Below are 15109 nucleotides of genomic sequence, written 5' to 3'. Positions count from 1 at the left end.
ACATAGTATAGAGGTCAAGGGACTAGCTATATCGTATAGACCTGATATAAAAATAAAATTTAAAAGAAAAGAAAAAAAAGAGAAAAAAGGGGATTAGCTCCCGCAAACAGTGCACAATTTGATGCAAAATAGTATCATCCTTGTATATTTAGTTCATGATGTAAACTGGCGATAGAGGCTGCTTGGTATTCTGCAATAGTAAATAGAACAAATGTCGCTTGTGCAAAATGTTGCTTGCAGAAATTAGCTTCAAATTTACATGTCAAACATGCTATATTCACTTTATAGCATCAAGACAGTAAAATAATTTATCATAAGATTTAGTAAACCATAAGGCAGCAAGTTCATTTATTGTAAGATTGAAGACACTCTTTAATCAATCATCAATAAGATCAAGCTTAAAGAAAGCCAAGTTATTTGTAAACCATAAGAATTGCATACAACCATTTCTTTCTTTCTTTTTTCGTTTTATCATATTGCATCCTAGACTTGAGAGAAGCAAGAACCACAATATACATGATTTGATAGGAACAGCATAAGAAGAACCAGGCCGCTTCAGTCCTAGCTAGTTTTAAGAGTTCGCCAAACACACCCTTAGCCTTGAGGGTTTGCGGCATTTGGAACATTGTATCTGGGGACTTCTCCATTCATCACTCTCCAAGGATTAGCCTTGAGGGTTTGCGGCATTTGGAACATTGTATCTGGGGACTTCTCCATTCATCACTCTCCAAGGACCCCAATAGAACTTCGGGGGCATAATGGGTACCAATTCTCCTGGATGCTCTTCCCAGTACTTTTCCTGTTAGATTCACAAAAGGGGAGAGAGTTTAGACCTTTTAACCATGCTAAATGGTGAGCAAATATGATAACTGTAATTCAATGTTCATGACATGGAAGAACGAAGAGACCGCATATTGAGATCGAATCAGACAATTCCAGATGACAAATAGATTGCTGACTGATTCATTGCTCAATGTCTGTTGAAAACTTTTACAACATAATGTTTGTTTTCAAATATTGGTTTTGTCTATTTCAGTCTTGCAGCACTCCTTTGTTTGTAATGTGGATCTAATTCATGCATCTGCCAATATCCATATAGGTTGCTCTTTGCTTGAAAACTATTCCCCCCATGGTGCCTCCCCCTCTAATGGCATTCTAGTGTCGGGCCCAATTATAGTCTCATATTAAGTTTCGGGAGTCAAAGTGGGTGTATTAAAGATTTTGTGTTCTCTCCCTCAGCCAGCTCGCTTTTAGAGAAGTTTCGGGAGTCAAAGTGGGTGTATTAAAGATTTTGTGTTCTCTCCCTCAGCCAGCTCGCTTTTAGAGGTGAATTCTATTGGGTCTCTAACAAATAGAAGATTTTGTGTTCTCTCCCTCAGCCAGCTCGCTTTTAGAGGTGAATTCTATTGGGTCTCTAACAAATAGTATCATAGTCACCCTCGTCTTCCCAGATGCAAGCAAGCAGGGGGTGGTGACGCTGGCATTCCAGTGTTCCTCTTGGACTTGTCTAGTACAAAGCCAAAAGGATGACAGGGCGACTGTTAAGGTTTTAAATGTCGGCCGACATGTCCGACATGTCCGACATGTGTCGGGCGATGTCGGTTTGAGGGCTTGAGCGACACGACATGGGCGTTTTTAACTCGTATGTCGGTTTTCAGGATCAAATCGGAAATATCGGGGTCATATCGGGCATATCGGTCGATTTTTCAGCCTTGAAAAATCGGCCGATATGACCTTTTTTTTAGATCTGTTTTTTATTATCGGGTTTGGGTTTAGTAATAAAAAACTCAAACCCATGTGACCCGTTCTCATGTTTAAGGGTTTCTTATGAACCCGATAGAAAGAAAAGAGAAAAATTAGGGCTACAGCGGACTTGAAAATTGATCACTCCTTTCGTGAATGACGACGCCCTTCCCCTACCTCCATCTCGAACCCACGTCGTCCATCTCTCGTTGCGCCTCGAAATCCGAACCCCAACCGAACCCGAGAGCGACAGGGTATCCCGTCGTCGGGATAAATGAAAGAGGGTGGTCGATGACTCATTCGAAGGACCCCGAGCAAACGAAGAAGAAGAGCCCGGCAAGGTGGCACTGCCTCCTTGCGACGTCCCGTCGTCGGTACTGCCTCCCTGCGACGTTGGAATCCACCCATCGCCAGCACCGCCTCTAGAATTTATGAAGTATGCTTATATTGAATTTAGGAAGGCTTAGATTACATTTAGGACATGACATTATACATATGCGCACCACTCGATATGATAATCCGATATTTAGTCCATGTCCCCCGATATATCCCCGATTTTTGCTATCTGACATGAATTTCAGCCGTCCGACATGAACCCGACATCCGACATTTAAAACCTTGGCGACTGTAGAGTTTGACCGGTACTGAACTAGTGCAACGCCAGTTCACGTAGACACCAAGACTACAGAAGGGTGGTGGTATACTAGGGTTCATTTAATCCTGCGTTGACTTACTAAGGAGTCATGTGAGTTTATTAGACATTTGAAATCTCTATACATCAGCTAGCTTTTCGGATAAGTTATATCATGTCCCTAAAAACGATCACTTGATGCACGATCGATCACATCACTGATTCCAAATCTCTACCGAATATTGATTGTTGAAAAGTCTCTTTCCAAAAATTTTAATTGCTTGGGCAAAAATATCATACAATAGTTGTTCTTGGCACACTACCTAGAGACAGTCTCACTCCCTTACCTCAATAAACTAAATCCTATCAGAAGTTACGCATCAACAACAGGATACACAATTGATAGGCCACAATCTTAATGTGCGATCCTAAGCATGGAAGAAATCATAGCCAATCTGGGGAGGGGAAAAAAATTCTCCATACTCTATGGAAATTTTATATAGATTTACAATTCATACCCATACTTCCGTTCTGCCATTTTGAAATTCAAGATAACTGCATTCTAGAGCCATGAGCTCTCATTCATACCCATACTTCCGTTCTGCCATTTTGAAATTCAAGATAACTGCATTCTAGAGCCATGAGCTCTCATTGAATGATTACCCAAAACAAGGAGGCGTTTACAAAAACGTTGACATCATACTCATGCTTTATGAAAGGGTCAATAGCCTAATTACTGAGCGACTATAACAAAATAGATGCAATCAATGTGTGGTCAAGCATACATTAAGGGGGTGTTTGTTTCAACTTTTTTTTTGGGATATAGGGTAGATTACAAATTCTAGGATGAATAAGTGGATTTTTTTGAGTTTATGGATTTCATAACCTTTGTTTGATTCAAAATAAATTTTAGGATATTGAATACCCAAATAATAAAAAACTAATATATTATAGCATTTGTGAAATCCCCTCTTTGAGAGAGGATTTAAGCTAGATCTCTCCCAACCCATGTCCAGCTCATCAAGCTTTACACTGATATCATGAATCAGTTTCTTAGGGTCACCGCTTTCGTCTCCCTCCTCTTTTACCTGTCGTCTCATTTTCAGCGCGAAAACCCTAGATCTCGTTCTCTCCTCTCCTCCTCTGCGACGCCACCCCCTCCCTCCTTTCCGCCCTCAACCTCACCGTGCTCCGCCTCCTCCTCAGCGTCCCCAACTCCCAACTCCACCGCTCTGCCTCTCCTTAACTCTCCCTAATGTTTTGGGGTAAATTGATTTGGGGTTTCTGTTGTTTCAACCGAACTTCTTTCCGACCAAACTTCTCTCTGACCGAACTACGCCTCCTCATCAATAGGTAAATCTCGTTCCCTTTCTTTGTAAATTAGGGTTTCTTTGTAATTTTGAGGTTTGGTGAAAATGATTTGGGGGATTTTGTGAAATTGATTTGGGGGTTATATATGAAATTAAGTTGGGTTTGGTGAAATTGGTTCTGCACAATTATTAGTCTGTGAAATTGATTTGGATTTGGGGACGAAATTGTTCTCGTTCCATTGCATGAAAATAACTGGGATATTCTTATCTGCGCACTTGTAAGATTAGTTTGAATTCTCGTTTCATTGATTAGTCTGTGAAATCGATTTTGAGTTTATGTTCATTACCTGCGCACTTGTAAGATTAGTTTGAATTTCGTATACTATTTTAGGACTTCAATTTGCAGTTTCATTAGCTCATCCCTTCAGTTCTATAAACAATTATCTGCATCCGAGCACTTGAACATTGTTGATTACTTAACTCCTTAAATTTTTGAGTTAAATACTTAGTTGATCTTTGTGGACCAAACTCAGTTCTATAAAAAGATTCATTAAGTAACAATTAGATTCTTATTTTTGTATTATCATCTAATATTTGTCTTAGTGAATACAAGACAATGTATCATATTTTTAAATGAAATTTCTTTTTGAAACAATGTAGATGGACGACATTGATGAAGAGATGTTCATGAGGATGGCTTCTAATGCTACTATCTCTGCATGATTTGTGTGTTTGCTTGTTTAATAAGGATACATAGTAGAAGGAAATCAATCACTTATCACCCAAAGGTGGAAAAAAAAAAAGATAGATTCTAGAGCTAGGCACATAAGTCGTGTGTTCAATGACTATAATGAGAGTTGTAAGGCTTATGTTAGAATGAAGCCGCGTGCATTTGAGCTTGTGGGTTTGTGAATTGTAAGTTTGAGCTTGGTTGCTTGTTTGGAGCCTTAGTTATTTGAGTTTGAACTTGTTTTTGATGGCTTGCGAGCTTGTGGGTTTGTGGCAGCCTATTACTATGCTGGTTGTTTCAGTTTCAGTTTGTCATTGAGCTTGGTTGCTTGTTTTTTATGGATTTGCAGGTTTCTGGCAGGTTTTAGCTTGTGGGTTTGTGAGTTTGAGCTTGGTTACTTGTCTGAGCCTTAGTTATTTGAGTTTGAGCTTGTTTTTGAGCTTTGTGGGTTTGCTGTTGGTCTGATCTGCTTGCAGGTTTGTTACAAGCTATTAAAATGTTGCAAAATTCATTTAGGGGTGTTTTTTTTTTTAGCTAGTGATCTTTGATTGGAAATTCTAGGATGAAAAAGTGGGGTTTTTTAGTTTTTCGGATTTAGTTATGATGATTGGTCACATATTGATAATGCCAACTACAATAGGATTTCATTGTTTACAGGAGGCGTTCATTAATGAAAATACAGTCTAGATTGCTTTTGTAATTTTTAGATGAGGCAGTCCGTTATTTGAATGCAATCTACAATGCAATTTCATTATATAGGTGTTGAAAAAAATGACCCTTTTCTGAGCCTCTATATTATCATTTATTTTTACATTTTTTATTTACATTGTCTCGAGTTAGTTTATGACTGTTTATAACTGTTGGAGTATAAATTTGAATAGTTATGATTACCCCAATTGAATATAATTGTATTTGTTTTTTTGTGGGAGGTAAGCTCACCAAAGGTTCTTATATTCACCAATCATTATTTTGTTAATCCTAAATTTTATTTGCTACCACTATAGATTTCAAATTCTAAAATTTATAATGCTACAATTTGAGTTTGAAACAAATAAAATATTATAAATTATAGTATTACATATCCTAAAATATTGATGAAACAAACAATATTTTAGAAATCCCAACCCATGTTAAAAAACCTATGGGTTTTAAATCTCATGATGAAATCCATATCCTAAAATTATAGGATTTGAAACAAACACCCCCTAAGTTTATCCCATGGATTTTTGACTTTATTTGGACATGAACTTGGGTATATATTAGTCAATTGAAATCTGATGATACAGTGTAACTCGACATATACATTCTTATGGTCTTGCTTGTAATTAGTTTAAACCCGAGATGGAAATGTCTAGTTTGAAGAAAAAAAAGCCATGACACTCTTGCACCATTTCAATGAACGACTAACAATTAACAATATGTTCAAAACAACACGACAAACGTTACGTTGAATACCTTGTAGAGTTGCTCAGTGATGGCAGATCCAACAACTCCGCTATAAAATGCAGCAACATAAACAGATACGAGAGGCGTAAATGACTTAGGACGCCTATAGGGTTCGATCATATCCCATAGCACAGTCTTCTCCCACTTGTAAAACTCTCTTTCTGCATACATCCTCCATAATCTACTCGTCATTTTCGCAAACTGAAGTCACACGGTTAAACAAACAAAATAAATAAGAAATGCTAAATACTAAAACACAAGACACAATTAACTATGTTTCATTACATGTAGCCCATAATGCATAGTTGAACTATAGGCCGATTGCTAAGATAACATGGAACTATGAGGACTTTGAAAAAAATAAATTAACATATACAATAAGTTAGATTTGACCAAACAAATTACTATACTACCCAAATAATTTTTACAAATTGTGTTTTGGTTTTGTTGGAGGGGGGGATCAAATCCAACTGCAAGCACATACAAATTAGGGGAATCTTAACAATGAACTCGTGTGGAGGAGGTGATGAAGGGAAGAGAAAAACATGAGAAGATTGAGTGAAAGAAGAGGCTCACCAGAGGCGGTGGCCACGACTACCGGAAGATGTCGGCACGATTACCGGATGCGGTTGGTGACGACTACCAGAGGCCGTGAAGACTTCTGATGATGTGGAGAAGACGATCTGAAACGGCAACCCTAACCTTAAAACATCTTTTTGGTATTTTTACAAATCCATTTATTTTTGGCTAGGCCATTCTTGCGCCCAAAACAAACACATGGGTGCTCAAAAAGTCTGTTTAGCTTTTTGATCAAAACGACAACAACCACCACCACCGAAGCGCCTCTTTAGGTTTCCTTTGGATACCATGATTTTTCCTTATTTTCATAGTGTTTTTATCAAAAATAAAATACCATACATTTAAAAATCATGATGTTTTTTGAGCGAAATCATCCTCAAACTAAAAACACTAAAAACACAACATTTCTTTCAAAACACCTTTTAGGTGTTTTAAGTTTGGTGTTTTTGTTTTGAGTTTGAGGTGTTAATATTATATCTAACATTTAATATATAGTTATTATTGACATCCTTCTTATATTATATTATATTATATCTAATATATTAGTATTATTTATTAAATACTATAAAAATAAAATAATTAAAATATCTTATACAATAATATAATAACATATTAAATACTAGCATTTAATATGTTGATAATATATTACGTAATAATAAATAATAATATATAAATAAACTAATAAAAATAATAAAAAAGTTATTGATAATGATTAATAATATAATAATGATATAATAGAATACTATACGATATTATGATCACTGTACTATTACTAACTTTTTAATAAATAAATTGTAATAAATTATAATTATTAATGATATACTTGTAATAACCTAATATTAACATTATTAATAATATTACATTATATTAATAATAGTATAATATTATATAAATAATAAAATAATATTATTTTAAAAATGTTATATAACATATAACAATAACAAATTGCTATAATTAAGTATATAATTATTTGAAAATAATATGTAATAATTATAATATAATATAACACATTAAAGTACAATATAATATTATAGTACATTATGCAATATTATATTGTATGATATTTAATATTTATAATACTATAATAATGTAGACTAATTATTATAAAATTATTATAATTAATATATAATATATTAATAATATGTTTAATACTATTATTGTAACAGGTCAAACTAGTATTGACCAAAAACACTCAACATGGTGTTTTAAAAACACTTTAAAGAGAAAACACAATACCATAGTATTTTTTTGTAAAAACACAAGGAAAATATCATAGTATCCAGACGAAGCCTAAATTTCCAAAATTAAAATTGGTAATTTTTTATATGATGTACCATATTGACATTTTAGAAATAAGAATTTTCAATCAATTTAGCGTGTCTTTTATTTATGTATCAAGGGATAAAAGAATCATTTGATTTTATAAAAATTAATAGCATAATATTACTTGAGCACAGTGAATTGACCAGAATAATTGAAATGTTTCAATGCGCCTCCCATGATCTTCCCTAAACGTGAAAAACAAATGAGAGAAAACGACCCCACCATGCGTTCTGTTCATCTGTCCCCCACGGTCTCAATTCCACACGTGTCGTCCCGCTCCCTTGCACCCTCACGGGCACAAGAGTCCAACGCGCACGTGCGAAATGCATGTAGCAGCCCAAAAGAAGAAGCGTGTCAAAGTGTGACATACTCCTGTATGGGCCAATCATCATAAGCTCTTGTTTTGTTCTATGTGTGTAAGTATCGCATCATTGAGTCAGATATTTTCTTTCTTGCCCAATAAGTTGTCTTTATTCCTTATGAACATAAGGTCATGAGTGCATGCATTGAGATGCTATAAATCACGTAGTTGAGAGGGAATGTGTAAAGAAGATTTTCACCGTTTTCCTTTGTGATAATAGGTTAGTAAATAGGAGTTGCTCGTAACTCCCCCCCCCAAACATTTTGGTTCAGTATGGAAGAATGTGATAAATGGTCTGCTAAATATGTCCAAGGGATTTAACGAGGTTGGACAAATCACTATGACTATCCATGAGCACAATCGGGCCATGACTCCACCAATAATGAATGAGTGATTATTATATCTAATCTCTCAAACTTTAATTTCACATCTCTCTCTATTGTCTCTATTTTTCCTTTATTTTTGGACACCCAAAAATGATAGCCAGTTGAAGCTGCATATTTTTGTCATAGGGTTAATATCTGCAGTTAATATATGCAGAGTCAAAATTACCCTCATCATGCAACCATAACATTCCAATGTTTGCTCAACGGAACCTTCATCAATGGGTCATAAGAAAGTGGATAAATCAAATTTGAAGAGACCAATAAATGAAAAATTCATGTGAGCATCAAATTTTTTTTGGTGTTATTATGAATGCACACAAGCTTATAGAGAATTTCGATCAATTAAAATCCCACTGTTTGCTTGAATGGGGCTGGTGACTTGCTAGCTCCCAGCCACTCAATCAACTCCATCGGGGTTCTTAACTCTAGAAGTTGACAGCTCTCAGCCTAACCCCTAACCTTAATTAAACTAGTACAAGGCAGAAAAATACCAAACTTACATAGTAGAAGAGTTGCTATATATGACACCCTTAATTAAACTAGTACAAGGCAGAAAAATACCAAACTTACATAGTAGAAGAGTTGCTATATATGACACAAACACAGGTGGATAAGCATAACAGAAAAATACCAAACTTACATAGTAGAAGAGTTGCTATATATGACACAAACACAGGTGGATAAGCATACTAATCTTAAAGAAATATCCACCTTTTTAACTGTAAATTCTCTTCTATTCGCATTAGCTATCATAGCAAGAAAATTGGTGGCCTAAATTTCTGCTTAATTACCAAATGCTAAGACTGAACCATGTATAAATTTATGTGGCTTGTATCTCAAACTTCTCCGAAAGAATTTGAACCTGAACGATTGTTGTACTGACTAAGGCTTCCTTTGGCAAGCAAAACAGGAAAACATAACTCTGATGTTATGCAAGGCTAAGAGAGCTGACACTGCTCAAATTTCAGTCCAAACAAGAAGAATAAAGTACCAATTCATGGAGGAGAATGGTGCGTGAGTCAAAGAGCAGAAATATGCTACTAACACAAACAGTAAGCGCCATTACAGTTGTTCATTTCTGTAACTAGCTTTTGTCATCTCAAATCCTAGAAACATGCCTTTGTTTTTATCTGCTTTACTCATTAATCTCTATCCTATAGTTTTTCTTGAGTCTGACTTGTTTAGAAGTGAATAAAAGGGAGGGTGGAAGTTCTCTTTTTAAATTGCCCTCCAATCATAATAATAATTGTTTTACCCTTTTAATTGCTCTCATCTAAATTAATTTTTATTTCACTATAATTTTCAGACATAAATTTAGATTATTCAAAAATATTGTTCTTCAGAAATGATCAAACCTTTTTAGGGGTAAAAATCTGACCTGAGGACCTCTGTGACGCCGACAATCTTCTGTAGCTTAGGAATCAAGCTTCGCCAAGGACTTAGAAATCACGGCGGAAAATAGGAGCGGCAGCGGCGGTGATCTCCGGGCGGTGGAAAAGAGGGGAAAGAGCGGCGTGGCTGCAGTTCAGGGCGGCGAAGGATAGGGTTTTGAGGGGAGAGAGCGGCGGCGTCGGTGGGGATCTCCGAGCGTCGGTGGCGGGGATCTCTGATTTGTGGCGGTTTTTGAACGAGAGGGAGAAACCGAAGAGAGCGGCTGTGGCGGGGATCTCTGAGCGGCGCCAAGGCGCGGCTCACGGGATCTCTGATTTGGGTTTTTTTATTGAAGGGGGGACGCGAGTACAGGGGGGCTTGGGGGGGTGGGTTTTTTTGTTAAAAGGGGGAGGGGGGATTCCGTGCTTTGTGAAAATGAAGAAATTTTCGATTTTAACTCATTCTCATTTTTTAACCGACTCTATCGCGTTTTATTTAAAGAAATCGATCCATTTTGTGATCACGTCAGTAGCGTGGCTACAAAGCAGGTTGGTTTTTTTTAATCCTATTCCTAAATAGTCGGGGTCCTAAATAGTCGGGGTTGGCAACCCCGACTATTTTGCTAATGTACAAGCTAAATTAGTCGGGGTTGTCAACCCCGAATAATTTAGGATATTGTCTAATTGGTCGGAGTTGGGAACCCCGACCAATTCGAAAAAGGCTTTCGAACACTTCATCGAATAAAAAAGGGAGAACCAGTATTATCCATCAAAATGACGGACCTGTCATTAATTTTGCTCCTCCACCGCTGCTCCGTTGCGGAATGCTTCGATCTCGGCGTCAGCAGCTACTGCTTCAGCTCCGCATTCTTCCCATCAAATCTCACCGTAAAATCCCCTTCATATAAAAACAAAGAGAATGATCAGAAACAGAAACAACTCAAAAATCAATGATCAAATTATTACCTCTTTGAGAGGAACCCTTGCGTCTCGAGTACTCGTCCTAGTCTTCTTCACTGGATCTCGAGAGAATCTCCATCTGTATCCTTTGAAGATGGTCGGGGAACCCTTGCGTCTCGAGTACTCGTCCTAGTCTTCTTCACTGGATCTCGAGAGAATCTCCATCTGTATCCTTTGAAGATGGTCGGGGTTCTACTCGTCCTAGTCTTCTTCACTGGATCTCGAGAGAATCTCCATCTGTATCCTTTGAAGATGGTCGGGGTTGGGAACCCCGACCATTGCGAAAAAGGCTTTCAAATTTGTCGGGTTCCCAACCCCGACTAATTAGACATGGTCCTAAATTAGTCGGGGTGGTAACCCGACTAATTTAGCTTGTATATTAGCAAAATAGTCTGGGATGCCAACCCTGACTATTTACGAATCAGATTAAAAAAAATCGATATGTTTTGTGGCCACAAAGCGGGTCGATCCTGTAAATAAAACGCGATAGGGTCGGTTTAAAAAAAAAGTAGGAACGAGTTCAAATCGAAAATTTCTTCTTGTGAAAATATTAGGCCCAACGGCGTTGGGCTGCTAAAAGTTGTCCCAACGGTTCCCACCACCCGTTGAGACCGATGACTTTTGTACTAGTGGATCGAGCAAACTACAAGTTGGATTGTGAAAATATTAGGCCCAACGGCGTTGGGCTGCTAAAAGTTGTCCCAACGGTTCCCACCACCCGTTGAGACCGATGACTTTTGTACTAGTGGATCGAGCAAACTACAAGTTGGGATGCAATTATGTAAGGAATTAGTTCTAAGTTTTGTATATCTATGTAAATGAAGTTGCACAAACAATATGGTTAATAGACTACTTTTTTTATAATATACTAATCTTAGTAACATTTTGTTAATATCAATAAATTTAGCTCCGGATATTTTCTCGGCAAAAGGAGATAGACAATACCACAACCAACACCAACAACTATAAATGCATGTAACAACTACATAGTACGTATAGCAATTTACATACCCTCCCACGTGTGGGTACCTCCACAACAAATGGTTGCCAACATGAGGCGCCGCATGAAGAAGCATGCCGTCGCGTGTGGGCCCTCGAGGCACGAGGTGTTGTGAGCGTGTTGGCTTCAACAACGCTCGCTATGCCCTCAATCGGTTGTATTTCCTAGATTGAATGTCATCTTGGGGATGTTTGGTTTGTCGATTGATCTTAATGTATGTAATGAATTTTGTAAAACCCGTAACTGAAAATTTGTTTATTAATGATATGTATTAAAGAGGACCTGCACGAGGAATAAAAACATCATAATTTTAGGGAATTATATTTGATCCATTTATTCTATGTGACAACCACAATCCATGTATAAAGAATAACAAACAAACAACATATTTGCTAAAAATCCACAATGTGTAACCTGTGGGTAAAAATTTTAATGCAAAGATACGAAATACATAAAAACAAACAACCACTTAATCTTCGGATATTTCCATGGTACTCATGTTGTTTTTATTCCTCGTGTGCAAGAGAATAATATGTATATTTGTCATATGAGGATATTTCCTCGTATTCATATATATGACGATGTGGCACAATTGTCATGATAGAGAAACTAAAAGTACTTAAATAAGGTTAGGAATTAAAGATTGATTAGGACCCCACTTTGAGAAAAGCCGACAACTTCGGTACTCCAATAACTAGATTTTGGAGTACCGATGGCATATATTGTAAATATTATCCACAATAATCGCTCACTCATTTTCGTTTACATCGCTACAATCTGTTATGTGAAGTTTCGCTGGCAGTTGCAGCGGCCACAGACGAACTCCTTTTTGCTCGCGTCTGAATTCGCGATCCGCGTTGATGTTGCGCATTTTATAATTCTTTCTTTTGCCTTTTCTTTTAAACTACTTTAGACAACCTATTAACTCTAATCCGAGTATAGTATTTTCAAATTCAACAATCACAAAATTGGCAATTTAGCAATCGGAAATTTGGAAATCTTGCAATTTATTTGTATCTTCTCCATCAACTGCATTTTTAGACAGAGGAATTATGAAATATTGAGTATGGAGCAGTGAAGAAGAAGATAGTAAGGAAAATGCAAACTTATCCTTGAAATAAAATGAAATAAAAAACTTTAGTAAAAAAAACTCATTTTTGGTGCATCGAAGCACTCCTCTTGAAAAAAAAAATTGTTTTAAAGCAATGCATGTATCGGCCTTCATGTTTGGTTGCAGGGAATGGGAGGGGAGATGCACGTTTTTATAGTTTATTTTCTCTCTCGTCTTGAATCCTCCTAATGTGGAGGGATTCTTCTCTTTCTAACTTTTTAGTTTATCTTATGGTGTCCTGTTCCTCCCCTCCCATCTCTTCACTCTACCTCTGCCTCCAAAATCTCACTACCAAAGACAAATATAATTTTTATCTTTCTCCTCGATCCCCTCACCTTCTCTCCCACCAAATCAAGTCTTTTAGTTCAAAATAAAACTGATTTAGTTAAAACTGATTCAGGATGGTTGCCTAACAGACAAGGTAGCTAGCGTAACAGCAAAAAGAAAGAAAAAAAAAAGAAAACTTTTTTTTGTGTGTGTGCAATTAGTTAGGTTAAAAGCATAATAAGAGGTGTCACTTCCATTGAACCTAGAAATGCACATGTAAATGATATCATGAGATTCTCGGATGCGCTGTGTTCATTGAACACAGAAACGCACATGAGCAATGTGACGTAAAAGCAATCAAAACATGTTAGGAAATGGGAAAACTGAGTTGAGAGTCGAATTTGAGAGGCTGATCAATCTTGACACGTTTTTTTTTAAGTTATCATCTGTTATTTAATTAACAGTCTCACATAGGAAGTATATATTAATGAGTTTATAACGTGGGTTATGTTGTGCGCAGCGGAAATTTCGACAGCACCTCGGCGTAACAAGAGAGTAAGATCACAATAGGAATTCTCGTTTCACCAAGGAAACAAGAACCAAAAGCAAAATATCTCAACAAAGTGGGATATCAACTCTTTCTCTCATCAGTTCTAAGACTGACCTGTCGAGGGAACCTAAATAAGCTATTACAAATCACACAAACAGCGAGACAAACGAATTTTACGTGGTTCGGCAAATTGCCTACGTCCACAGGGCAAGGAGAGGGGAGATATACTAATAGATCGAGAGAAAGAGAATACAAATAGGGTTTACAATCTCACAAGATCTCACAAATTAAACCCTCAAACAATCTCTCAATTTCTCTCTCAAAAACCACTTGAAAAACATCTCTGATTTTTTCACTGCACCTATGCGTTTTCCCACTTTTGCACGCAGCCGGATTCCTCTGCGTTTTTCCCCTTGCACTTGTACACAACCCTAGGAACCGAATAGGGTTTATATATGCACAAAGTCGGGTGGACCACAACTCACACGCTTTGCCCAGCTCGTGGCCCCCACGAGAGCAAAACACACCCACGCGTAAACGCGTTCGTGGAGTTTGTGGGCAACAGAACGTGGGTGGCCCCCACACCCCACCCCACGTGTTCGCAGGTTACGTGAATCAAATATAATTATAGCCAGTAATTAGTAGCTTGAGTCAAACAACGTGTTGTACCCTCGATGGGCCCTAGGGTTTAAATCACGCCAATAGTCTTGACACAATAAATGACATTAGAGTCTTAGTTAGGTCAGCCCGTTGTGGGAAACCAAAGTATTGTGCGGGACAAATTAAGTGCTACAACTCTAGTAAGCACGGTAATCCCGTGACGAGGGTGATTATGATCTTCCACTTAATTAATAATTCCACATGATCGTGAGCTTATCAAAGTATATTCTATACATAATGTGGGTCATGCGATTCAAGTATGACAATGTCTAATCATTTTTTATAGTGGTTTTTAGTCAAATAACTTATCACATCTCTGTAACCTGATCATGGATCTATTACTTACAAATAAACCCTCTCGCATTTCTAAGCACATTGTAAAAAAAAAATGCACATAAAAGACCAATGCTTCATTAAAAGGAATTTAACAAATTAAACAATCTAGCTAGATATGTACAATTAAGGTAAGTACCATATGTACTAAAGTAGGTAATTCGCAGGAAACAAGTTAACAAAACAGTATCATGCATAAGATCGATCACCAATTATTAAAATAGGCACCACAGCACTCCTCTTTAATTTACTGGGAGATAGCTCGATTTCATCTCAGCATACAAAAGAAAAAAAAAAGTAAGAAGACAACCAGGTAATTAATTATACATCCTCATCAATCTCCTATCTT

At 37.0% G+C, this 15109-nt stretch overlaps 1 protein-coding gene across 1 annotated transcript; it reads right to left on the bottom strand.

Annotated features, from left to right (window-relative positions):
* LOC109834133 (uncharacterized protein At4g29660-like) lies at positions 300-10222 on the bottom strand. Its single transcript, XM_020402092.1, has 4 exons — positions 9888-10222; positions 5870-6061; positions 670-799; positions 300-599 (listed from the first exon to the last, which is right to left on the bottom strand). The coding sequence occupies exons 2-4, from the start codon at positions 6050-6052 to the stop codon at positions 595-597; spliced, it is 318 nt and encodes a 105-aa protein (XP_020257681.1). The 5' UTR covers positions 6053-6061; positions 9888-10222; the 3' UTR covers positions 300-594.

The sequence above is a fragment of the Asparagus officinalis genome, chromosome 1 (assembly GCF_001876935.1).
Source record: "Asparagus officinalis chromosome 1, Aspof.V1, whole genome shotgun sequence".
In the NCBI taxonomy this organism is placed as follows: Eukaryota; Viridiplantae; Streptophyta; class Magnoliopsida; order Asparagales; family Asparagaceae; genus Asparagus; species Asparagus officinalis.
The sequence above is the reverse complement of the archived record's forward strand: the minus strand, read 5'-3'. Positions and strand labels throughout refer to the sequence as shown.

Coding starts and splice junctions, on each gene's coding strand:
- LOC109834133 (XM_020402092.1), bottom strand. CDS start 6,052: ATGACGAGTAGATTATGGAGGATGTATGCAGAAAGAGAGTTTTACAAG. Junction 800..5,869: donor TCACTGAGCAACTCTACAAG/GTATTCAACGTA, acceptor TGAATCTAACAG/GAAAAGTACTGGGAAGAGCA.